General features: G+C 33.5%; 5 protein-coding genes across 8 annotated transcripts in view; 4 read left to right on the top strand and 1 right to left on the bottom strand.

Moving 5' to 3' along the window:
- Window positions 1-5,268, top strand: part of LOC106108438 (ubiquitin conjugation factor E4 A) — an 11,931-nt gene extending 6,663 nt beyond the window's left edge. Inside the window, exons 13-17 of the mRNA XM_013289604.1 lie at window positions 287-494; window positions 856-1,099; window positions 1,641-1,803; window positions 2,638-2,842; window positions 3,496-5,268. Of these exons, the coding sequence (XP_013145058.1) occupies window positions 287-494; window positions 856-1,099; window positions 1,641-1,803; window positions 2,638-2,842; window positions 3,496-3,652 (977 nt within the window). The 3' untranslated portion in view covers window positions 3,653-5,268. The remainder of the gene's footprint in view (window positions 1-286; window positions 495-855; window positions 1,100-1,640; window positions 1,804-2,637; window positions 2,843-3,495) is intronic.
- Window positions 5,269-6,280: 1,012 nt separating this feature from the next.
- LOC106108558 (glucocorticoid-induced transcript 1 protein-like) lies at window positions 6,281-16,033 on the top strand. The gene is made up of 7 exons (XM_013289766.1): window positions 6,281-7,039; window positions 7,164-7,291; window positions 7,674-7,821; window positions 8,272-8,411; window positions 8,629-8,728; window positions 9,770-9,873; window positions 10,293-16,033. The coding sequence occupies exons 1-7, from the start codon at window positions 6,823-6,825 to the stop codon at window positions 10,470-10,472; spliced, it is 1,017 nt and encodes a 338-aa protein (XP_013145220.1). The 5' UTR covers window positions 6,281-6,822; the 3' UTR covers window positions 10,473-16,033.
- A 626-nt stretch (window positions 16,034-16,659) lies between these two features.
- Window positions 16,660-17,593, bottom strand: LOC106108557 (DNA-directed RNA polymerase II 16 kDa polypeptide). Its single transcript, XM_013289764.1, has 3 exons — window positions 17,341-17,593; window positions 17,092-17,272; window positions 16,660-16,879 (listed from the first exon to the last, which is right to left on the bottom strand). The coding sequence occupies exons 1-3, from the start codon at window positions 17,399-17,401 to the stop codon at window positions 16,705-16,707; spliced, it is 417 nt and encodes a 138-aa protein (XP_013145218.1). The 5' UTR covers window positions 17,402-17,593; the 3' UTR covers window positions 16,660-16,704.
- A 275-nt stretch (window positions 17,594-17,868) lies between these two features.
- Window positions 17,869-19,789, top strand: LOC106108556. Its single transcript, XM_013289763.1, has 4 exons — window positions 17,869-18,059; window positions 18,144-18,380; window positions 18,739-18,897; window positions 19,643-19,789. The coding sequence occupies exons 1-4, from the start codon at window positions 18,008-18,010 to the stop codon at window positions 19,771-19,773; spliced, it is 579 nt and encodes a 192-aa protein (XP_013145217.1). The 5' UTR covers window positions 17,869-18,007; the 3' UTR covers window positions 19,774-19,789.
- Window positions 19,790-22,641: 2,852 nt separating this feature from the next.
- Window positions 22,642-27,331, top strand: part of LOC106108555 — a 50,193-nt gene continuing 45,503 nt past the window's right edge. The window contains exon 1 of one of the 4 annotated variants that reach the window (XM_013289761.1): window positions 22,642-22,981. In XM_013289761.1, coding sequence (XP_013145215.1) covers window positions 22,927-22,981 — 55 coding nt within the window. In that variant the 5' untranslated portion in view covers window positions 22,642-22,926. Of the gene's footprint in view, window positions 22,982-26,002; window positions 26,141-27,331 lie in introns of those variants that run through there. The other 3 variants (XM_013289757.1, XM_013289759.1, XM_013289758.1) reach the window with 3 other exon arrangements.

The following is a 27,331-nucleotide window of genomic DNA, read 5'->3' on the forward strand; positions in this document are numbered from 1 at the left end:
ACGGAATGGCTTCCATTTCACGCCTGTCTTCTGTGTGGTCGTGGTATTACACTGGGCGTGCCGGCCCTGCAGTGCTAAGACGTTAAAGCGGGCACTACAACTATAGATATGTGTCTCTTGCTTAAATGAGAGTTTAGATGAATGGATGTTGTTGTTTATATCTCCAGAACGGTTAAGCAGTTCTCGTTAAAATTTAGTATATATGTAGGATATATTCTGGAAGAACACATAAGCTACTAATTAAGTTTTTAATTCTGCATAGACGTAGTCGCTCAATTTAGACAATAACTAATAGGTAGTTCGGTCTATAGGTATAATAAAACGTTGTTTTTTGCTTGTTGTAGTAAGCTGGCGCGCGAGGCGGAGGCGAAGATGGAGGCGGTGCACCCGCCGCTGTTCCTGCGCTTCGTCAACCTGCTCATCAACGACGCCATCTTCCTACTGGACGAGGCGCTCAACAACATGGCGCAGATACGCAAGCTGCAGACCCTGCAGTCAGTATACCACACACTTTATACCATATCATACGTATAATCATACTAATATTATAAATGCGAATCTTTGTTAGAGTTTGTAGCTGAACCGCTGAACGGATGTCGATGAAATTTGGCATAGATGTAGAGAATGGTCTGGAAGCATACATTTTTTTTATTCCATGTAGAAGGAGTCGCAAGTAGTGAAAATTAAATATATTAACGTTTATTCAGTGTTTACTCATACACAAGTGATTTTTGTCATGTCACTAATATTATAAACTAGCTTACGCCCGCGACTCTGTAATAATCTCTATAAAAATACTAATAGTACCTTGACGGAGTTTATGCGACAGTAATAAGTGTAAATATAATATTTCAGAGTATCAGATGAGTGGAAGACCATCCCAGCGCAGGAGCGGGAGCAGATACTGTCCAACTTGTCCCACATTGGGATGCTGGCGCGCTTCGACAACATCCTGGGACGCGACACCGTGCGCACGCTGGTGCGGCTCACCGCGCACGCGCCCTACCTCTTCTGCCATCCCACGCTCGTCGACCGCATCGCATCCATGCTTAACTACTTCTTACTACACCTCGTTGGACCTAATAAGAAGAATTTTAAGGTTTGATCATTTAAAATTTTCACTAACAAATATTCATTTCATTGCTGTTTCTGTGTCACCCGCATTTACTACACTCTCGCAACCTTGATCAAAGAATGAAAGATTTGTATGATGGAAGCTTTAATTTTTAGAAAATAAATGTTGCGATTTTAAAAATACATAAAGTTAAATTGGTGGAGTAGTTTCAACTCCAGAAAATCACTATGTAATTGCCACCCAATTCAACATACAAAAAAACTGTGGGTACAACACAAGTATGGTTTTGTGATAGTATATTTTAAGTACCTATGTTTTTATTTATGTTACAGTTTGTTAGAATTAATTAAACTTAATTCAGATATAGTCTTCATATATCTTGATAGTTCTAAACTTTACGAGCCATTCTTCAAAAAACAATTTTAGGTATAAGATGTAAATGAATGTAGAAGGAGGGTACTTCGCAGCCTGCCGATGACTTTGAATAACCAAGATAATTAAAAACCATAGTAGTATAATTTTTACTAATAGTCTTCTATATTTCTATAATAAAGCATGTTTCCAGGTGAAAGACATGAAGGAGTTCGAGTTCGAGCCGGCCAACACGGTGATGGACATCTGCCGCATGTACGTGGAGCTGGGCGGCAACGAGCGCTTCTGCGCCGCGGTCTCCGACGACGGCAGGTCCTACTCGCCGCAGCTATTCTCACTAGCTGAAACTGTCCTAGGTAAAACTTAAAATATCTGTATGTAATATTAAAAAAAAATACATTCTACATGAGAATTGTCTAATTTGTAAACATTTCTTACGTATGTTACCTGTAATATCCGAAACGGTTAGACCAATTTTGTCGGAACTTTAATGGAAAGGTAGCTGATGAACGCAGAATAGTTATAGTTAATTTTTTATTTTATAATTTGTTAATTTTTTATTTTATAATTTTTATTTTACAATAAAGTATTTTAAATGATTGTTAAACATATGGAAGTCCCAAATCGATATGCTAACCAGTATGTTGCTCACTGAAGACGTAGCTTTTTAATGGTGAAAGAATTTTTGAAATCAGCCCAGTAGTTTTTGAGTTATTTCAATACATATAAAAATACAAATCATTCCTTTTTATAGAAGTAACAGCGCTAGTTTTAACAGTGGTAGTGCCCGCTTTAATATCTTAGCACTGCAGGGCCGGCACGCCCGGTGTAATACCACGACCACACAGAAGACAGGCGTGAAATGGAAACAATTCCTAGTTTCGTCTGGTGAGTGAGGTGCCGGACGCCTAATTTTAGTCCCTTTCTCTTTACCACCCTTTTATTACAAGAAGAGAATTGGTAGAGGAAGTGGATTTGACAGTGGAGGGGATGCATAGGAAGGGGAAATATCCCCTTTATGTGCGTCTCCTCCGCCGTCGGATAAGGGTAGGCAACGCATCTGCAATTGCGGATGTCTATGGGCAGCGGTTGCTTCGCCATTTTGGCGGATTCAGGTGGCCGCTTGCTAGTTTGCCACCTTATGTTATAAAAAAAAAAAAAAGTATAAAGTATCCGTGTTGGTGTTCCAGTGCGCATCGGCGGCGGCGGTCTGATCAGCTCGCTGCAGGAGGTGTCGGCGCGCGTGGCGGCGCTGGCGGTGCAGCGGCGGCGCGACGAGGAGCTGCTTGCCAACGCGCCAGACGACTTCCTCGACCCCATTATGAGCACCCTCATGCTGGACCCAGTGCTGCTGCCCAGCTCGCGCACCACCGTCGACCGCACCACCATCGCCAGGTACATCTTACTTCATGTTATAAATGTCAAAGTTTAGATGGATGGATGGATGTTACAGGTTGTAGTCTGAACGGCTGAACTGATTTATATGAATTTTGGTATAGATGTAACGGATAGTCCGAAAAAACATATAGGCTACTTACTTTTGTTTTTTTAATTCCAGGCGGACGAAGTCGCGTGCAAAATCTAGTCTATATATAATTTAATTTATACTAATATAATAAAACGTTAACACACTTTGTTAAGTAGGACTGCAGTAAACACAGCATATCTACACTTCTATATTAACTTCTATAAAGAGCTTAAATGCACAATACTTGGTTACGTAGGATGTTAGTAATCACAGTATGTTTTTGAATAATCTTTTTTAAATAAAAAGCCCTACACTTACATGCTTTAGGCTATATATTTTCACGCTGTTAATCTTTGGGAGTAAATAATTTGGATAAAATCATCATGCGGTAAAGGGACAAAAATTGTACCTTAAAGAACATCAAAGAAACATTGCCATGGTAAATTTAATTGTTATCCAATGTGTCGTAAGTATAGGACTTTTATTAAAAAAAAGAATTATTTAAAAATAAACTGTGATTGCTGACATCCTATGTAATTAAATACGAATTGCACTAAATCAAATTATTATTACTTTTCAGACATCTTCTGAGTGATCAATCCGATCCATTTAACCGTTCTCCGCTATCCATGGACCAAGTGAAGTCCAACACTGAACTAAAGGAGAGAATCCATAAATGGATCGCGGAACAGAGGATGAAGATTGCTCAAACTGAACCAAGTACCTCCGAATCTTAATCATCTTTTATCTTTAAGAATTCATACATCACAAAAGGAATAGGCAGACTACTATAACTTTGTGTTCTAAACAAAAAAATGTTGTATTTTGGTTTTCATCTCTGTTCGCATTTAATTTTCAGTTAAAAACCCCGTTATTCATTAATGCATTTGTTTATTATAAAAGTCTATCTACAAAATTGTTTTTGGTTCAATCTATTTATTTACAAATAAAAGAGAAGTGTTTGTGTTTACGGTACTTTTTTTGTCTGCAAGCCCATGTTTGTTCCAAGTATTCTCTGAAACGGCTGGACCGATTTTTACGGGACTTAAATAAAGTAACCCATATATCCAGGAGTAATATAAGTTTATTAAATTTTGCACGCAAGGTTTTATTTTGAAGTATCTTTAGAGAATTTGTGAATTTAATATTCATCTCCATGAGGACGAAGTTGCGGGCAACAGTTAGATTAAACCCAACATAATATAATTATGGTGTAATAATTATTATATTCGTAGTGTTTCCATGTTAATAAGCACTATTGTTTGCTTTATTACTATTATTTTACCATTAAACTATTAAATAATTTTGAAATTGATGTACGTCACCATGGGTTTTTAAAAATTTATTGGTTATAATGGCTTATACCTTTGTTTTTCGTCTAAATTATAATTATATTATGTACTTTATGCTATTGTTATTTTAAGTGGCTACTATTTGAAAGTGATTGCTTTTCTTTTATGTTTTTATTCCCTTGAAATTCAATAATGAAAGGGATGATGTCTTCTTGGTGTCATATTGTAGACTCACCCTTATTAAGGTGAGAACATAATGGTGTAAACATAAGAAATTATATTGATAAGTATTGTAGAAGTGAAAATGCGGTTTGTGTTTATTATATTTATTTATGTATTTTAAGTTTCTTATGTACATAAAATACAATACCACCTGTATGAAAAGACATAAAGATATATTGTGCTTGATCTTTATTAGAAAGGAGAAATTTAAAATTATGTACAGTATTTGATTATACTGTGAGTTTCCACTGCCTTAACAATACAATATTTGTATATCTATATTTTCATGAAAATAAGTGGGATAAAAGTATAATTTTCTATAACGTGAACAGGAATATAAAAAAACTTCGCCATATTGAGAAAAAAAAATCATAAACCAAACGTGATCCAATAAGAAAGCCGATTGCGTAACCACAAGCCAAGATTTTTATATTGTTGGTAAGTCTGTGTATGATTTTCGACAGTCGAACTTATGTTTATTAAAACAAGATTTATAAAAGCTTGACTTGAAATAAACTAAGTACAGTTATTATTTTATGTATTTAATTAGCGAAAGGTATTACTTATTTACTGTCTTATACTTCATAAAAGGGTTTGGGTAAAAGGCGACCTGGTGAACTATTTTCAATTACAATTATTGATTAACTAAAATATTGATGTCAAAAATAATATAGTGAATCAATAAATTAAGTGTTACAAGCGCCTAGTGCGGTGCTTTGTCATCACACCCAAATGATTTATGACAAAGGCGAATAACAGAATCATTATCAACTAAACAATATGTCTTAAATAAACCCCACCACATGAACATTTAACCAAGCAATTTATTCAACTTGATGGAAAAACATCCCATAATTTACGTTATTATTTGTGATATTTGTTTTTTATTCATAGTTAAAATTAAGTTAATATAATTTTATTTCTATGTAGACATCTTATTTTAGGTCATATATGTTATTGTTAAATTTTTCTTGGTTGTTATTCGGTTACACTTTATTCAATATGAAATATCTTTAACAATTATGTATAATCATTCCAATGTGAACAAATGTGTCATGAATCAGTGTATTAGGCACTGTTTGGAATGTTTAATAAATTATAATAATATCTAGTTATGTGTTTATTTTTTTATTCCTTGATATATAAAAGGCACAAACAGTAGTGGAGCTCTAACATCCGTTCCTGAGAGAACTCGTGAAATGTAACGATCTCTTGGCAGATAGGCGTGAAGTTTTCTGAATAATTTGGTGGAAAAACTGCAGCCCTTCAGGTCAAGCAGCTTCTGAACCTAAAAAACTAAAAAGCACTTTTTTAAACAAAATACTATTGTTACAAAAATAAAACAATTGTTATACATCATTTTCATTTACTTTTACAGTAAGTTATGGAGCATACATGAATATACAAATGAGTTTATTAGAGGAAGTTTGAGAGTGGCTCCAGTGGTAGTCAAATTAAGGAGAGTAAGGTTAGCATGTTAGGAGGGATGAATCGCATGTTATGCAGTGTTATTTAAGAAGAACGTTAGTTTGAGTGTGCAGAGGTACACCGGTGAGGTAGACCTGGAAAGAGACGGATGGAATGGGTGAAAGGTGATATGTTTAAGAAGGATGTGATGACTAAGAGGTAAGAGGACGGATAATGAGTTATGTGCTTGACAAAAACCTGTTGCGCCGACCTTATGGGAGTACGATAAGGAAGATGATGATGATGATGACAAATATTTTATCAAATATTATAACTATTAAAGAAATGAACGATTTTTCAATTTGTTTATGGATTCCTATTTATTGGCATATAAAATATTTTTGTTTACACCTTTCTAGCAACATTTCACATAGCCAAATTGATAAACTAACTATAGATAATCCGTCATGGCGGAGTAATCAGCTGTTAATTGCAATGCCAACGAGTAGTTATAAATTGTTTCGTTTTAGTCAGTAGGACGCAATTTTTAATGTTATTTTGTTTTTCTTTGTTGCTTAGATAAGAGTTACCTTTAAAATTAATGGTATGAAGAGAATCAAGGAATGGCGCGATGTCCCATGTCATCTGTCAGATTTATTCATTCATCCATTGTAGTGCAGAAAAAATGTGACTAGTTTGATAGAATTCTGTTTTATCATATAAGTGCGACACGAACACCGCGTACGATGACTTTATAGTCTCCAATAGTGTAACAGACTTACCGGTTATTGGATCGTATACTTATAAGATAGCAGCTGCACGTAACACAGTTGATTTCCAGGGCCTAACAATTCCCTCTACAAAGAAGCCGTGCGGCGTCCTCGGTGTGTAATATTTTGTTGGACGCTGGTGTTTTGTGAACTTTAATGTTGTTTTAAGTGTTATCACAAAGTGTATAAAACCGTGAAACTTTAAAAGAAAAGAAGATGTCGGGCCGTGTTCGGAAACAATCAGACTGTCCAGTCAGCAAGCAGGGGCCGATGAGAGCAACCCTGCCCGTGTCTTCAGTGATGAAACAGAGTGGTGGATTTAAGAAAAATTCTGGTAATAGTCCGACCCTGTCACCTACGAACGTTTGGCGTCGAATATCACCTGACCATGCACTTTCTGGTCAACGCAGTCCTGGTGCTGTCAATTACAAAGGTTTGTGAATTTGCTAAATTTATTATTTGAAATGTTAGTTTTTGCATATTTGTTTAGTAAATACTTACTTAAATGTATGTTAATAAATGTTTATAACGTAAACATGAATTAAATAACATTATAGGTAAAGGAAGGTTTGGTGCAAGTGTAATCAGACGAACAGCATCCCTTGATACTCTCTATCACAAAGGACAATGGTCTAGAGATTATTATCTGCATGCTGGTCAACTACAAGTTGATAAATCAACTCAAGTAAGACTACTCACAATACTATAATTTCTTTATTTGACTTTTACATGTTTGTGTTACCAGTTACTGTGAATTTTATATACCTGTTGGTCCATTAGGTAAAAGTAACTATCTGTGGTTGTGATTGTTTTAACCCTTTTTGGACCAACTGTATTTATTAAGCATGTTTTTTACGGACTTCTTTGTTATTTAGCTATATAGATATTGATTTTCATTGTTCATATACCAAATATGAAGTGTATTTCACGAAAGTATGCAGTTTAAAACATGTTTGTGCACTGTAAATCTGAGGGTGCATCTTTGTATTGTATTTTGTTATCTGTAATTTACAGTATGTTTTAATAATATTGTGTTTCGCCACTACATATATTTTTACATTGTGTAGACTGATGAAGGTGGTGGAGCATCTGGTCGTTCATCGAGAGGCTCTGAGGATGATAAGCTGGATCGATTCCTGCGCAGTCGTCTACAGAGACCACATAAGGCTTCCGCATCTGGAGATTTCTCTGGCAACACAATGAGCCCTGGATTTTGTAAGTGTCATGCATAGGTTTCTATTATTATTAGGTGTTGTTGCAAATTGTCCACATGAAATTAAAAAATTTAGCCTATGTTACTCACTGATAATGTAGCTTTTTAATGGTCAAATATTTTTGAAATTGGATAAGTAATTTTTGAGTTATCTCAATACAAACAAAAACACAAATCTTTCCCCTTTAATATTATATTAGTATAGATGTTTATTTCTTTTTTGTTGCTTCAACTGCCTTTTAATGCCCAATATTGGACACTGAGTTGTAATTTTTTTTATTATGAGATATGAAATCCAGTTACACTTTTTTTTCTAATTTTAACACAACATTTTAGATTTGTCTAACCTTACACAAAATCCATAACTTAAATATATGAGTTAAATACACTTAACATCAAGTATATTTGTAGAATTTAATATAACTATAATAATTATTTTTTAATTTGCAAAGGGTCTCGGTTTGGAACCGGCGGTGTACCGCTTAGGGCAGCTCGTTCATCAGTTGAGGGACTAAATCAAGAGATTGAACGGATTGTCCTATGCCCGGCCAGCGGCACTCAGACTCCACATCTTGATCGGCTACGAGATAAGGTGACTTATTTAAATTGAATGTAACTTTCAATATGACGAAATACCTCAATTTCATAATTCCTGGTGTGTAAATCTTATAAATATAGATTTTTGACTAATCTATATTGCGAGTATCTCAAAGGTCCATCCATGCAATGTCTTCTAACTAATTTAAGTTTGTGTCTATTTCATTAGTTTCTTATTCAAGTTTCTTTTAGATGAATAATATTTATTCCAGGTGACACCAGAGGGCCATCGTGCTCCACTCGCGGAATTACTACGACGCTCCGTAAATACACAGACCCCGCATGATCTCTGTCATACGGCCCATTCCTCAGGTGAATACCTTTAATTACAACACATACACATATGCTGCTGTTGTATACATTTCTGTTATCTACTGTTAATACCAAACATTTTTCCGATCTATGGATTATATTTGCATTTTCTATTCTTCTGACCCTTAACTGTTTTCTTATGCATTGAAATGTTTGTACTCCAATTGTTATTGCCCACCTGTTGCATATGTTTTAATAAAAAGCTATCCACTTTCTCTATTCTTTTAATGATGATAAGAATTAAATCAAGAGTGTAAGTTAAATCAAAGGTGTACAATAAAAAAACGTTGTTTGACCGATCCCAAAATTATAATTTAGTAACTTAATTTATGGAAGGCTGTTAGTCTATGTTGTTTAAATGTTGTAGAGATGTAGTTGATAGAAAATGTGCTTTATTAAATATGACAAGTAACAAACTGGCTTGTGGGCATAGATCCTCCATCGCGAGGGTCACTCTCCAGTGCGGGCTCCGCGGAGCTACTAGCAGCAGGTCTATAAAGAAACATACTGCTTAATGATAACCCCTCGCAATTCAGACTAGACTTACATGCACCGTACATACACCTTTATACCCGCATGTCCATACTGTTTATTTGCTTTTACGACTGTCAAATGTAATTTCTTGAGTATGTATGTCCATTGTGACATCTAATGGCTAAATGTCATTTTCATATTCTTTAGTGGCATATTGTCAGTCGGTTTTTTTATGGATTATTGCTTGTTATTAGATGATAAATGAATTTTTGCCAACGATAATTCTCTGGCTTGTTAATTGAAAGACTGGATGATATACAAAATTGGGGACAAGGGTTACGAGGTTTGTGGAAGATAATTGTTTATTTTTTAAATATAGCAACAATGATTGGCAACTGTCTTCAAGCAAATAAGTCAGGCCAGAGGAATATATTTAGTGTTATTAATTATTAATTCCATTACATCATTCATTTGCTTTTTGAAGTGAATAATTTGGTTTTTGTTTGTTTTTTAGTATAAGGCAAGTGAGTTATTTAATTTTAATATTGTTTCTTATTGTCCTTCCAGGTGGCAGTGTTTGCTCATCCCCTGATCTAGACGGATCAAAACTCGGCACTTCGCCGCAGATAAACCGATTTTTGGCTCGTGAACCTCCCGATGGTTGTGAGAAGGTATTTATTTTATTTACCTATTCTATGAATATTTCGCAAAAGTATGTGCCGGAAGAATTATTTTAGTGCTCTACCCCTTGTCGAGTTTTTGTGTTTCCCCCCTGCCTTTAAAGAAAAAAAATCAAATTGAGAATCAATCATTACAAATGTCATAATATAATTTATTTTACTTTTCTTTATATCATAGCCATTGTTGTTCTGAGTTATATTAATATTTACTTAGTAAGTAATATTCTTCCAGACCATAGAACGTATTCTGCATCTATGCCAAATTGTATCCATATCCCTTAAGCTGTTTTAGAGATATTTAGTATCAAATATCCATCCCTCCATCCATCCAAGTATGAATATATTATGCAAAATTGTTTACCAAACTTGTGAATATAGAATCTATACACATGTCACTTATAATTCCGCAGGTGAACCTGAAGGCCGGCGAGGGCGCGTACACGGAGGCGATGATGATGAAGCCGAGCGTGGCTGGCTTCACGCTGCGGCCCTCGCTCGGCTCCGCCTTCCAGCCGCTGCAGCCCGCCCCCGCCTCCGCCCCCTCGCCGCCACCCGCCTCCGCCTCCGCCTCCGCCTCCCCCACGCACTGACTCCACAGGTACCCTGTACTCTGGATAAAATGCTAATAGAAAATACACATGTTTAAGAGCCCTAACCTCAAAACACCTAAACTGGTGTAAACCAGTTTTTACTTGAATTCAGTGGTAATAAGAAATTATAACAAACACATCTAAATATACGTAAGCTGTAATTACAGACTTATTAAAAAAAGTCTTTAAAACAAATTCACAGACAAAAAATTACCTTGTCCAGCCAGTGATGTATATATAATATCTCATTTCCATCGAATTGTAACACAAAAGGTTTTGACAATGTTAATGTTATTTTTTAAATAATTTAAACCAATAACTTTCCTTGTATCTAGCAATATGTACAGCGGAAATATTGGTTAGGGAGAATATGTAAAAAACTCTTATTAGCATTTTATTCAGGTTACAACTTTACAATACAGTTTGGAGTATACGCCGATGTGACACTACATATGACAGTGTTGCCTGTTAAAATATTTGACTGGCAATACTATGTATTTTGTGAAGAACATCTTAATCTTGATACATTTGTGACTTTTTAATGGAATATTGCTGTATTGATATTGAGAATAATTTTATATTTAAAATGTTTTTTCACTTCAGCAAAGTTGATCAAGATTAGGATGTCATTGCGAAATAACTCGACTTAGTATGTCAATTTTCCTTATTTCTATTGAGTAGTTTAGTTTTATTTAATAAATATATGGGAGATTTAAAAATATATGACGAAACAGAAGAGAATTAGGCATATCAACTTACTGAGAGATTGTTCAATTAGATACAAATGTTATAAATTACTTTCAAAAAGTTTAACAAGTAAAATATAATCGGTTTTATATTTTTGTTCTTCATAACTAACTTAGTATTATTGTAAAATACCCGCCGAGATTATGTTGTCTGAAGTTAGTAATATATCATTGCAGCGTAAAATATAAAGATTTATTCCGTCTCTTTCGCACATTTAGCTTTCGTATGTTTGTCTCATTCTTTGTCAACGCGCGATATATTTTAACGGCGAACTTTATCATAACAACTGAACACACGAACACAAGAATATTGCCATCTCACTCATTTACTTTAGATTTTAAAGAGATAACAGTAGTCTTATTCATACATATACGATAGTTATACACGCTAACTTCAGAGACTCAAAGATCTATGGCAGGTATTATAAGTAGTTGTGAATAATTTAAAATTCGATGGCTCCTATATAAACTATCGTAAGTCACAATTTTGCGATTGGTAACTTGTTTTGTGTTTTTTGAATACAAATTTCTGTATTAATTTTTGTTGTAATCTTAGAAAGAAAAAGAAATGTAAATATTCGTCTGCTGTATCTTTAACGTAATTAATCGTATAAATAGTTGACTGTCTTACAAAATTTGCGTTTCAAACATATAATAGTTTACATAGGAACCATTGCGATGTGCTTATGCTTTTAATTTCCTGTTTGTGAACGAACTGTTTACATAAAAAGTTGGTACTCAATAGAAGTAATGGAACACGAAACCTGACAAAATTGCAGTGCTAATGTTTCATATACATCCACATCAAAGTCTGATTAGAATCGTTTTTTAAAGTAAATGTATAGTATTTTTATGGCTTGTGCATTAAATTGTGAAGTTATTTTATAAAAGAACATCTTATTTAGACATGCGACAAGTAATTCCGCTTGTAATTGAAATTTTATAGGACAATTTTTAAAATTCCGCGTTCATACATTTTTACATTATTAATTTTTACCAACCACAAAGTATGTAAGAAACATCCCTAAGCAAACCAAGATACTAATGAGTTAAGCTGATTCTAGCCATATTTATCTTAAATTTTGACTGCATGTGAGATTTATGAGGACATGGAAAATTGAATCTGTAACAATTAAACTAGCATCTTAAAAAATGTTGACTAACGAAAGTCTGAAAAGTAAAGAGATATACCATTTTGATATACTTAAAATTCGTACATTTGACACGTAACTTTGATGACGTCACAATGCTTTGTGCAAAGTTTACGAAATAAAATCTAACGAGACTTAAATGATAGTTTACTTCGTGGCTTGTAGACGCTGGAGAGATCAGTGGATGGACACATTCTGTACAAATATCTTGTTAACGTGTAATGTTTTATTTTATGGCCTAACCAGGAATATAAAAATCTTGACATTTTCTCATGTCGAGGATTTTTATATTCATTGTCAAGCTGTAATATTCATTAGCACTGCAAACTAGTTATATCAAAGAAAGTAAATTATACTCGATGTATAGAATTGTTAGTACGTTAAAATGGATGTTATATTTGCCATCTTTAATCAGTAGTGACAATAATAATCGTAATAAGTTTTAATTTCCATTGAATCGGTGTGTGGAATTTATTGAGCGCAAGGGTGTTGTATGACGATGTCCATTGCACACCATAGCAACATGCCAGTTACGTCACAACTTATTTATATAATCTGACAAATAAAACCAAAGCAATCTTTATTTTACAGAATTAGTTTATTTCTAAAATGTGTTTGGTTAATAACATATTCCGGATGTATATTTTTGTTACAAAAATAATTGTAAACATCTCGAGTTTTCAAACTTGAGATTATTTTTCTAGACGTCTAATTGTTTTTTTCATCGGTTACTCATATTTTTCGAACGGAATGTCAGGTGACGGAATATTTGTTTGATCTCATATATTTTTAAAATATGTACATAATCTCATATTTACTGCGGAAGCTAATCCTCTCTCTAGGTTTTCATTTTACTCTTGAATGATTTGACGTTTACCATTGATTATAGAGAGAAAAAATTGGACCAAAATTTTTAAGGGTCGTAAGGGATGTATTAAAATGTGACGACTATACGATTGTTAGGCTGATTTTGTAAACGGAGATAGCTTTAAATACGCGGGGACTCGGAGGAAAGCGTTAAGAGGATAGACTGATAATTTTAAAACCATACTCATACTTTCGATACAGGTGACTTGACAAATATTTGAATTTTTAATGTATTACAACGTATGTACGGCTGCTGTATGTTTTTATCGTATGAAATCGTTAGTACAAACACACATATTAAAAGATATTTCCAGAAACTTGTTATACTACGCTTTAGATCGAAGGAAGTATTATTTGAAATGATGTCGTGTACAAAATAATTATTTAAATGTTTATCATTTGGGAAACTTAGAGCCGTGGTCTGCGCCGGCACGACACGTCACGTCAAGTATCTGTATCGGGTATAACGGACACACGGTGTTTGGTTGACGTATAGTGACCGGCGACTACGGCTGGTAACGAAGGAAAGAAATATTGACGAATGACAAAATGAACATAAATCTAAGTGACACAAGGTACAGTCACCTCACGCTCTAACCGTATGTATCCAGGCAAAATGACGTAAGTAAATTTTCAGAGATTCGCCGGCCACTATATAATATCGTTTGTTTAGGGAAAGAATGGACCATGCCAATTGGATCTCTCATTTTGGCCAAAATGCATTTTTATCATCGAGACTGATAATGTAGAAAGTTGAAAACGTAGTTAGATCTGCTTTATTATTTTGTAACGTTTTGTAAAAATTCGACGGCAAATATATATTTTTGACGGCTCACCTTTGGAGTATAGAGTATTTTAAATCATAACATTGCTCAAATCAAAATTATATCGAGAGCCACACTTATTATAAACCAATGCCGAATTTGAAAAATGTAAACATTGTGATTGTAAAACTTTCAAGTTGCTGCTATATGTATATATTCATTATTATTGTATATGTATCTATTAATTATTTATTCAATAAACGAATGTGATATGTAAGTGAATCATTTGTAAGCTTGAGATGGTTGCTTTACAACTTCGGTACAGGTGTCAACTTCATGAAGTATATACAAGAAAGTAAACTCCCACAACAAACAGCTAACATACTGTAACCAATAAGAATATCTAGTGTAAAAGATTTTTTTGTAAACTAAACTATTTTTTGTGTGGACAAAACTACTACAAAAGAAAATATTGTAAAATCCATATAAATCTAATTACAAGTTAGGTATGCAAACAACCATTCCCAGTCTGATTAGAGTTTAGGGGTTATGCATGTTCTTCCTTGTATATACTCCTCGGATAAAGAAGTTGGTGATATAAGAGCTGCCAGGTTGTGCCTGCGACTGTACCGAGCGCGTCAGTTGTAGAGCGTGTTGGTGCTGATGATTGAGGGAAGTCGCCGGCTTGTGGCACGCAAGGACGTATTTACGCTAATTATAACGCATTTATTTTTCGACTACTCAGTAAACTTGAAATAACGACAAAACAGTGCTTAGGAAGACATATTGTACAAATGAATTAGTACGTTTTTGTAAACCGGTCGGCTGGTTAACGGAAACGACATTAGTATTACGACGCCAGTTTTACTCACACATTCATCAGTAGGATATGTAATAAATACGCTGCGCAAAAATCGAAATCATTAAATATGGAATATTAACCGAGCCAGTATTCAGTAAAATCCGGATTTCTGTGTAGTTTTTCTCAGATAAGTGCAATATCTAGCTGTAACTATGAAGTAATGTAGGGAACCGTGTACATCGTCACCCTCGACTGTTTACTTTGCCCTTCTCGTATCATTGTTTAGTTGCGCGCGACCGCACTCGCGCTGCTTGTCTGCTTCAGTGGCGCATGTAGTCTCCCCACGCGATCCGAAACAACTACTATGCTTTACTCGACTACCTTAATACATACAATACTTAGATTTACGTCACAGGTCCAGGTTGTAATTTAGGATTTATCTTTCCGAATGTCGTTACCTAAGTTAAGGTTTAGTAAGTTTTAGGTGACCCGAAAATATGTTAGATGTTAATAAATGTGTGCTATAAAACGGTCCCTTTACTGATTGATTTACTAGAGCCACGCGATGTGCACGAGGCCCGGGCGCAGGCGGCCTCGCCCGCGACGCTGCGACGCCGCGCCGCCGCCCACGCCCGGCCTTGACTTTTTAAAGTACATATTTTTGTATGTTCAGGGTAGGTTGCGAAATGTACCATAAGAGTAACTTTGCTAGTACCTTAGATTTTATAGTTCTTTTATAGATGGTTAACAAGTTTGCTTTTAGATGAATAAGTTTGTAAGTTTTATTACTACGATATTAGATTAAAATACTAACATTTAAACTAAACCAAAAGTGCCCATTGAGATAAGTTTATAAATCCGGCGAGTCTTTTGTTGGGCATTTTGTTAATAAATAATGTTTAGGCGACAAAATTAGAAATTAAGGAAATTATCGAAGGATTGTTGAGTTTTAGTTATCTAAAAATTGTTGAGGTTTATTGATAAAAAAATTCACTTAGTTTTTTTACATTTGGTGTCAAACAAAAGGCTCGCTCAGTTAGAGGCATTAATTAACATCAAATAATAATAGTATCGATTTTAAGTAATAATAAGAATGGTTTTATTATAGTTTTGTTTCAGAGAAGAAATTCTAATTACTATTTTTGTTTCCAATATTTTATCACTTTTACCTGTTTTCATTGTAATGTATCTTGCTGTATTGCAGACATATCCAATATACAGACTGATTTAACATTTCTCATCTTTTATTTCACCCCACTTCCCTGCATTTATCATTATTAAATGTAACAAAAATTGCAAATTCACTTTATGAACAAAGTTTTTTAAAGACTGATACTAGTGTTAGCTTTTTAACTATTTTTGATATATTCTGTATTCTTAAAAGTTATTTGTTAATCTGTGCTCAAATCATACATTTATCCTTATTTAAAACAACAATATTGTTAGGAAAATATTAGGAAACAGAAGGAATAGTGGGGAATAGTTTTATTACATATATGGCAAGGAGTGGCTCAGGCTCAGTCGCAGTCTCGGCGCACAGTCATCAACAAGCTCAGTGTTTTAATAGTCGTCACAACGGAACATTCGATATATTGCGTTGTCACATTGGAGTTCAGTTTGTGTTTTAAAGTAATTTACAAGTGTTGTTAACATGGCCATCCGTCTATAGTTTAAAGGAAGTCATTTGTAGAAATATCTAACACTAGTTTAACAGAAATTATGTGAACCTCAGTAGGATAAAGTATTATTGCTTATAGATATCTGATGTCCACATTTCTGTTGATACAAAAGTATGTAGGAATTTTTTGGAAGGCTTCAGAAAACTTATTTATTTATCTACTACAATGAAAACCATGATATTGATAACCAAAAATTTAATTAGAATATTTATATTGTATTTATTCAGTACTGTATGCTTCTTTTAGTTTGAATGTCATCAAGTAAGATCCGTAGCTCCTCGTCCTCAAATCTACCTTCCAGTGATGGAATTAAAGCTTTTGCTTCCTCTGGTGTTTCTGGACATAAGTTTGCTAAACTTGCTACTTCAAATTTGTGCAATTTCTTGGACTGCAAGAGGCTGAAAGTAAATATGGTACTGTTCAATTGTTTTGATAATTTAAGTGGAAGTCTATGGTCATCAATTGTTTAAATAAAAATATAATGATGTCATAACATTTAGATATTTTATTTACGTAAATACAAATGGTAATAGACAAATTCCAGGTTATAAAGTAAATGTTAACTATTAGAAAAATACATAATATTATTAAACAGTAAAAAAGAACTTACTTTCTAACAGCAGCTATTGTTTCCTTATTTTTAAATTTCTTAAACATATTAGTGTATGTCAATGTCTTCATAAATACTTCTGAAAATTCCTGCTCCTCTTCTGCTGATTCATTTTGTGCCTTCCTGTGTTCTAACAACATGTCCACTTCAGATATTAGTAAAGTTTCAGCATTTTCAAATTCTAAAATAAAGAATGGTATTATTATAAATTAAAAAAATCCGAATATTCTGCAATGCAAAAAGTATTACCTTTGGGAAATTGCAAATCGGCTGCATCTTCTTCCACAACATCTTGTATTGGGCACGACATTTTCAATAATTTCAGTTAAAATTGAAATATGACACTCTTGAAGATTATAACAAATGCAAAAGTTGAACTGAGCTATTAAATTGTTTAGTTATGATTCTTCTACAACATATATTTTGAAATCAGATAAATACTATAAATTATTATACAAAACATACAAATAGCGTTTTGGTTCAACTTTGACTTTGACGTGTTTTGTGTTTGACAGCCATTTTTTTTTAATAAATCTTTTGCGCAGATTAGGTTGAAGCCAAAGCCAACTTCTATAGTTTATGTCACTGGTTAAAGTAATTAAACAGAGCATTGAAGAAAAACATGATCGAATGTGCTAACTTTCCCCATCAAATATTTTAGTTTTATTAAGGTTTAAAGATTAATTTATGCTTAGGTTTCAGGTTTAGATGCCATATATTCCCACAAGTCTCTAGACTAAAGTGAATATGTCAAGACAAGTTGTCATTGTCAAAGTCACATTTTTGAGATATTCCCCAAAATAATTAATATTCAATAATCTCAAAGAAAAAATTGGTAAATTTTACCTTGCTTAGGATAAAGATAACACAAGATAGTTCTCGTTAAAGTAAGAAGGTTTGATGAAATAACACCAAAATGTCTAAATTACCCACGAAAACTTCCGAGTCGGTATTTTTTGGACCGAAAGGTATTTTATCATAAAATGTGTCTTAACCTTACCACATATGAATATAACTTATCCATTCCTAATTGTTTTTGTTTGTCATTTCAGAATTAACGCCAAACAAAGACCCTACGGGAGTAGTAAAAACTCTTTTTACGCAGATATCTAACATACATAGACTTTTAAATCAATGGTTTAGAGTTATTGAGAAAGGGACGGAATTCGTAAGATTAATATGTTCATTAAAATTACACGAGTATCGAGAAGATTATTACCCACAACAATTAAAAAGATTAATGGAGGATCTTGTGGAAGCTAAAAATGTACTGAAGGACATAGTTGAAAGTAAGACTATCTGCATGTTACTTACAATTTAATTAAAAGTCTAAAAAGAATAATTCTTGCCACAATATATCTATATTCAACATGCTTAAAGTAGTGAGTAGTTATTTTGTTTTTTATGTCGAACAAAAGTTAATGAAGTGTTATTATAATTATAGTATGTTTATTGTATTTCTTTTTATAGTAAGTGGCTCTACACCTATCTTCTATGTGGTTGTGATGTCACATCGGCTAAGTGGGCCGTTTATTTAGCTGCCAGTTATCTAGCAATCTTACAATAGTCAGTCAATGTTACTGTAAACACTTCCACTGTAATTCAATAATTGCTTTCTAAATTTGCACAACTTATTTTCTATTTTAGGTGTGGATATCATAAATAAACAAGTACAATTGTTACCAAAGCTGCATACAACAGGTTTGCCTGTAATGAACACATGGCAAGCACCACACTTTGCCGCTCAAGTACTGGCTTTGTACACATCATTGGGCCAGGAGTATGAACTCAAAGAAATTATTACAGGTAATTAAAATTAAAAAGTCAAATTGTATTGATATTGGGACAGTTTTATATGTGTAATATATATAGGACTGCAACATTATCAGTAAAAACTGGAGGTTTTGTCAAAACTGTATATTAATGCAATTGTAGACCAATAAGATATCTTACCCTTGAGGATAAGAGACTAGTATAGTATTGTATTATCTGTAGTGAAGTACTATAAATCACTAGTGGCAAACGCGCAAGCGGCCACCTAATCCACTGAAATAGAAAACGACCACTGCCCATTAACATCTGCAATTCCAGATGCATTGCCTACCTAAAGAAGACATTTCCCCCTCCTATACATTTCCTCCACCGTCAAATCCACTTTTCCCTCTCATCCTTTCCTCTTAAGAAAAGGGTGGAAAGGGAAAGGGACTCAAATTAGGCCTCCGGCACCATACTCATCAGATGAAACGCGGAATTGCTTCCACTTTACGCCTATTTTCTGTGTGGTCGTAGTATTGCACCGGGCAAGTCAGCCCATTCATGCAAATGTTGAAGAAGGCTCTAACACTGTTTGTTTCACTTTCTGTGTCTTTGTAGATTTTACATATATTTTAATAGTATTAAAAGCAATTCATATTTTCTTTATCATTCTCCAGATCAATCTTTTTCATTAATGTAGTCATTCCCCTATACAACAAAATGACATCGGCCTAACAAAATGCTTCTTGAGACCTTTGTTCCGCAATTATATAAACAGTTGTTAAATTTATTGCAGAAAACATTGCGCACTGCAGAGATGAGAAACTGATTGAAGTGTATGCAAGTGCATGGGAGTACACAATGTACATAAATACGGAATCTATTGTTTATATGTTTGCTGAAATGGGTTTGAGTAGTATTAAATAAGAAGTTTAGTAATCAACACTTTTTTTCTATGCACCATCTCCTAATCAATCTGGGTAATTTTAAAGTTACTAAATATGACGTAAAATTATTATCAACTTGTGGCAACGTATTGCTTAGTAAAATAAGTAGCTTAAATAAGCAGGAGATTCTGGGTAATTTCCAAAAAGTATGAATCAACTGACTCTTAGACTAAAAGGTAACTTATAAATACGTGTCGGAGTCACTTAGGCTATAATTATTTTTCATTCTGCACTGACGTAGCCGGTAACAACAGGTAGTGTTACATAAAATATTGTGTATGCCTATATTTATCTAATCCATTAATAAGATACTGAGAATGGCGCAAAAGTGGAGCGGGTTAAGTACGTAAGCATGTTTGAGGGTCGCGGATTGTCATTCATTGTTATTTTTTGCGTATACGGAAACCCTTGTTTCAAACCAAAGCCTGTATTGTCAGTAATCGATTTTTTGCCACGCGCTAAATGGTCCCTCAGACTTTTTATGGAAAAACTACTCTAACTTATAATTTAAATAAAATTAAATGCGAAACTATAAATTATTTTGTTCTTGAAAAATAAAACTAGTATCGAACAAAACTTTCCGCTTGACCTTTCTACATTTTCGTTTCTATTTTCAAAACAATTTACATTTAGTATAGCTTCGTATCCATGGAAACTAAAAAGCAAAACAACATCTAATTGTACGGGTTTTTTTAAGTGGTTCTACAAGAACGGAAATGACGATAATAGTCCTTATTAACATTAAACTTCTTACAACTAGTAATAATGTCCTTTACAACTAACAATTAATATTTCAACTTTTTTTTTCAATTTCATTTTACTAAAAAATGGCCTGCTTTTTTTCCCTTTCTCTATATACTTTAGTTTGACTTGCAACTCTGGATAGATAGGCTAAAAGTCAAGTTATGGACGATTTAAATGTTATCTTTTTATTTTTTAAAAACATGGAAATGTATGTTACCGTATTGAAACAAATTTTCAAAAGTGGATTTAAGAAGGGCTCCCGACTCCCGAGGCGAAAGGATCGCTATCCTGAAAATTGACCTAAATTCAATGTATTAGGAAGGAGCGTCGCGGGATGGCGGCCTTCATCATTTCACACCCAATTAACTTTTACACCGCAAATATAGGATTGGCAATGTTGACGCAATTTAACATAGTGTCATCTTTTTTTTTTTTTTATTCTTACAAGAAACAGTCAAATAAATATGAACGCACATAACAGTATGTTAAGAATATAAGATATATCAGGATTACAGAAGCAGTTAGTAGATTTAATTCAGACTTTTAGTTAAGAAAGTGCAGATTCACTATATCTCTAAACCGGGAGTTCGGAAATGTCCCAGTCGGGGTTTTTAAATATAGTCCATACTAGCTGTACCCCGCCGCTCCGTCTATGCAAAATAAAAGAAAATTGTACTCTAAATGTTCTGTTCTAAATCTTTACCAAAATTCAGCAAGATCCGTTGAGCTGTTCTGGATATAGTTAGTAACAAACATCCATCCTCTAAACTTTTGCATTTCTAGCAAGCAGTAAGATAGGTGAAAACTAAACCTTAGAGACTATCAATATATTTATACTAATGTTATAAAGAGAAAAGATTTAGATTTTTGTATGAATTAAAATAACTCACAAACTACTGGAAAAAAATCAAAAATTCTTGCACCATTAAAAAGCTATATCACTGAGTAATATAGGCTATATTTTTACTATTTTATTAATTTCACGTAGACAAAGTCGCGAGAAACAGCTTGTGTATCACATTTATTTGAATATTCATCATACGAACCTGACACATGGGAATCGTTACGTGGAATTTGATATTCGTGACAAATTGTTTGGTCCTAGACGCAATTGGGTTTAAGTAATACATCAGTGTCTCCGCGATTTATTTATTTTACGTCTTTCTACTTTTGCGTTTCGTCTTTCTAACAATAAATATCAAAAGATTGTCACAGATCATAGCTATAATATAAAACATTTTTTTTACTTTCATAATGGATTTAGGACATATAAAACAATGAAAATATCACTTGTTAGTTAAGCAAAATTTTCTCATTTATGGGAATTAAGTTAAAAGGAATTGCCTACATATTAAATATATCAAAATATATGTTAATGTTTTTATAAATAAAAAATCGTGATTATAAATATGACGTCAATTAGTAACCGATACATGTTAATAATTGCATCACGTCAACACGTTTTTTTGGCACGCAGTTTGGTTAAACTTGTGTCATTGTAGCAAACACATTTTTAACAATCAATCGAAAATAGTAATATCTCGACGTAACTCTTTTCGTCGTACGCATCAGATACAAAACTCAGTACAACATATACGGTAGCATTTTGCGTACTGAGAGAATTATTGTTTGCTTTCGTCGCGACTGCGAGTATGTAGATAGCTCCATTGTTTCCTAGTTAAGTCAACAGTCTCGACTTGATTTGTAAAATGCATGGAGAATTATTGCTAGTATTTCTTTCTATTATTATACGAACTCAATTTTATTGAACGAATTGTGTACCTACAATTTAGTAGGTACACAATTCGTTCAGTAGGTACAGTAACAGTGACTTGTACTTATTTGATAAATTTACTAAATCATGTTTTTTTAAATTACATGTACTGTATTACTAAAAAAAGGTATACTTCTCGCCAATGATTAAGTTTCCTGGTTATTCTTTGTATGGTTATAATTCTACGTAATTAACAATATTTTTAATAGGCCTGCAATCCATGTTTTGTTTCACAAATTTTATCTTTATAAAAATCTGAACTCAACGCGACTCTATCGGTTTCCTTGTTCTGCCGTCTAACGCAACCTATAATTTCGGTAAGCACTCAGTTTACATCATTTGCAAAGCGGTAACGATACGAAATACATTGAGCGGGCTTTCTTCGACAGCAAAAGTGCGAATTGTTTCATCTCTGCAGCAGAGATGTAGCCGAATAGCTAGCAGCCGACTAGTGCGGTAGTCAATGTAATAGTAGTTTTACAGAGTTTTCTTGTTATTTCGTAGTATAGTAATTGAGTAGCTTTTAGTCAATATCTATGTAGAAAAGTAACACCTTAAAAATCGCCTTGTACACTTAATTTTTTGCGCAAATTCAGCATCGTAACGGTTTGAGAAATGGGTCACCTCTTGAGAAGCGCTTACATCCTCGGCGTGGACAAGGATGATGAAGGTAACAAAAATATTCATTAATTTTTGTCATTTAAGCATTCTACCAAAATTGTGATTGTTTGCATTTTTCATTCTTCTATGTACTTTAATTAGAAGGTACATTATTCCATTGTTTGTCACTATATCGCTTTTTTAACAAATTTCATTGAGCTGTTAATTCTCACAAATTACTCATTAAGTTAGAAAAAGTGTTTAAAAATATGCATTAATGCAGTTTTCTTATTATATGTATGTGCTTAAGGGCTCCATTATTGACCGACTTAGTACGGCAGTAGGATACACTTTGGTCACTTACATGACATGAAATATTGTCTATCAATTATTTAGAAAAAAAATCAAAATTTGTTTTTTCTTTATTTCTTTAAGTACATAGGAATGGAGCTCAAATTCTTAATTTTTCCAATGGGTCAAAGTCCTTGAACTATATGGTTGCTTCAGATTATTACTTCAGATGGCTTTATTGATGGTCTGTTTTGCTTTACTTTACTCATGGATACTAATTTAATTATTATTTTAAAAAGCAAATGACGTCAAATCGAGAACGACGACGAACGAAGGGTAGATGTGTATTTATGTGAAGAGTCAAGTGAAGTGGGCCATGAACACGCAAAATGATAACTCGTAATTTCTGACTACCCGTCTAGATTGCTGGCAAGAGTTGTTGTTTAATGTAGAAAATTGCGAATATGTATTCAGAAATTATCACTTTATCTTATGTAAACAAATTCTGTTATTGAGTTAACAATGTACCTTTTATCTTCAAGGTGCTTCAACGTACAGGTAATGTTGTTTTAATCACTGTTATTAATTAGAATTCTCTTGACATTTTTATTGGTTACCTGATTATGATAATCATAATTAATTATTTGAACCATAGCACCGAGTATTATAGTACCAAGGTGAAAGGAACCCAAATAAACTGCAATTGAATTTTTACTTCTTGGCTTGTTTTGATTTTTATTCTTCTTTTAAAGTGGGTTTCCACTGCGAACAGTGATAACAATCTATTTTCGGCATGAGGAAAGTCAAAGAAATAATTGTAAACACGTGTTTTGGTTCGTTTCAAAACAATGTTATCGAAATACTAACAAATTTCAATCATTATCAGAACCATCTTAAGCGCTCGGGTGTGAACATCTGTCTGGGATCGCTAAAATTAGTTCGTCTATTAGTGCCTACAAAGTCCTAACCCCCGGTAACCTCCCACCCACTTGCATCCTGGAAAAAGGGCCTCAATTGCTAATAAAAAATTGTACTGTAACTATTCAATTTACATGTACACTGTTGTACAGACATACTGTATTTTAATGAACAGTTCTGTATACTACATATGATAAATATTTTATTGACTTCAGTTTATTCTGTAATAACGTAATCATCCTTGTGTTGTGACGAAATTATTTCCTTATCGGTTTGTAAGCTGGTTTGTCGTCTTCGATTTACAACATGAACTAACAAAGAACCCTTTACTCCAATCCACATTTATAGTTAGTGTTTATATTTCGTTAATAAGTGTCTAGTAAGTAAGGGCTAAGAGCGGGCGTACCTATGACTAAACTGTCACACAACTGTTGTGCTATTATCGATTGTTTCGCAGCCAATTCAACTGTTTAGTTGCTCAACTAAATATAATGTAAGCTCGTAGGACTCAAAGCGAGACTAAACAGTTGTGCGATAGTTTAGTTTCAGGCGTCAGCTTTACTATTTTTTTATGCGAATGTTTTGATGGATGTGTTTTACGTAAGGTGGTAAATGTATAACGGGTGAATTGGGGTATAATCCTGAAATACGTTCTCAGGTCATTTAGACAATAAATAACATGTAATGTACGGACTTGTGCACTTTTATTACAAACGATATAAGTATAGTGATGAGTGTACACTGATGAGTGGTTCACGGAACGAAAGGAATCTTGTCATTGGACCATGGGAGTCGGACCATCCATGGAGGGTCGCGTGACCGGTTTCCATACTTACGATGCGGATGTACAGCGCATTGTACATGGCGATTTATAACAAAGAACTGAAGTAATTTACTTAAATCTGCCTTTCTATTCTTTAAATGTAGTTGCCCATTTCGCTTCCTTTGTAGCTTAAGCAGTTTGAACGATTTTGAAGAATGAGGTATTTAATATTCTATTCAAATATTTATATGGGTACAAATAGTATGTTCTTTTACATAGATCAATCACTTTTAAGAGGAGTTAGTATTTATTAGCTACCACAGATTATATAATACTATACTTATATAAGCTACAGGATGAGTTAAGCTTGTGATGATCTACATTGTTAAGGACATAATTTAAGGTACTGAATGTCAGTATCACCAGCCATGCCTTACTTATATAGCATCGTATTTGTTGAAGCTTACTCGTGATTGACGTAAAAAAATAATACCACAAGATCTTTGTACGTCCTGATAAAGACTTGAATAAATAGAACAATCTCCTTATTGTTTGATACGTCTTAAATCTAAATAGGTTGCGTGATAACTGCTATGTACTGTCTTATGTACATAGGAATCATCAAAGATTTCCATTGCGGTATCAAATATTTAAACATATACATACGTAAATGAGAGATAAATAGTAAATATGTATTATTGCTACTCGTTTTCTTAAATTCTGTTCTTAATGTGTAAATGTAAATATGAACATTTGACTTATCTTATGGTCAAAGTCATATAATGAAAGATGAAATTAATTTTATTCAGAAAGTCAAAGACAATCATGGCTTGCGACATTCGAGTATGTATACTTAAAATGTTTGTTTTGTTTCTAAAGGGAAGGTAACCATTTTGGGTAATTTGAGCTTATTTTATCGTTATTTACATTTTCTAGTAATGTTTTTAATCATATAAAAAAAATCTATGACAAATGACAAATAGGTTATGTTGATATGATCTAATACGTACTGTGAATAAGGAATTAAGTATTTAGCGTGTAACATAGTTGTGAGAATTTTATCAGACCACTTCGCGAGTGTTTAAAGAAGGCTTCGCGGGCAAGAGCCGGAAAGTATCTGCAAGTCGCGTTCAGTGTTTCGGAAACATTCATCCGACCACGGTCGCCGGTCAATTAAACATTTCGTCTAATTCCTTGTCGTGTTAGTTTAGATGAGTTCTAACCGACATAATGTACGGATGGTTTAACACTACCGGTGTGAGTACATCTTTATTATTTGCGTTTGGTTTTTTTTATGAGTTCGCTTCTCTGAAGTTTGTTTATAGGTTATATTTAAATCGATGTGTGCATTTTGTGAATAATTCGCAATCTCGTTTATAAAAATAAATTATTTGTTTTTACGAATGGATGTTCTCAGGTTTATTTCTTTTTCTTTTAAATTACGCTTGACTAAATATTTTGTAGATCTGAAAGTTATAAATGAGAAGTTTATTTTAAAAGTAAATAAGTATTCATTCCCCAGTTCATCGTTCGTCATTGATTGATTTTTGCAATTTTAAAGTAATGAATTCAAACATAATTATTATAATTTATTTAGAAACAACAATTTGTGTGGAAGGTACAAAGCCGACATTGCTTATGTTTACGGAAGTTTGTGGACGAGATCACTTAACATCTGTCAACATACTTGATGAGTTGTCTTCCTTGATAAAATATACAAACCATATTTATTTAAATCATTAAAAAAATGCATTATGTTAACAACAGTTGACAAAGATATTGAAACCCGTCTTTCTCGAGGCAAGATTTTAAAAAATTACACATTAAAAAAGCTAAAGTAAGTAAACTTCACTTTATGTACTTGACAACTGAAAAATATTTTTATGCCAACAGGTGCCGCTGAGCCCAATTTTTCTATCAAGGTTTCTGTGACTGGTTACCTTTAGAGTAATTTAATGTTTTAATTACGTTTGCTTGGTGATTTTTAAGCTATATATCGTTTCATATTCTCAATAGCCACATTTCATACATAGCAAATAACTACTCCTTCTTATTGTTAACATTTAGTCTACTGAAAATTATAAATTTCGTCTTATTTAAAGACTAGCTGTTCCCGTGCGGCTTCATCCACATGAAATCATGAAAATTTAATTTGATTGTTACATTTGTTAAATTGTCAATTGCAAATTCCAAAATGCTGTTGACAAACCATAGCAATGCAATGCTGTGATTGCTGACATCCTACGCCACAAAGTAGTGTGTGTTTACGCTTTGTTATAGAAGTACAGATTAGTATAGAAGAGGAAAAATTATTGAATAAATTAGTTCACGACATGACAAGCGTCACGTGACATCCATTAATTGGTTGTTGTTATAAAACCTCTTTGGATACACAGCAGTTTTTAGCTCTTGCTATCTTATCAAATGCGTCAACTAATAGTTTCTTTT

The sequence above is a fragment of the Papilio polytes genome, unplaced genomic scaffold (genome assembly GCF_000836215.1).
Source record: "Papilio polytes unplaced genomic scaffold, Ppol_1.0 DF821511.1, whole genome shotgun sequence".
NCBI classification, from domain to species: domain Eukaryota; kingdom Metazoa; phylum Arthropoda; class Insecta; order Lepidoptera; family Papilionidae; genus Papilio; species Papilio polytes.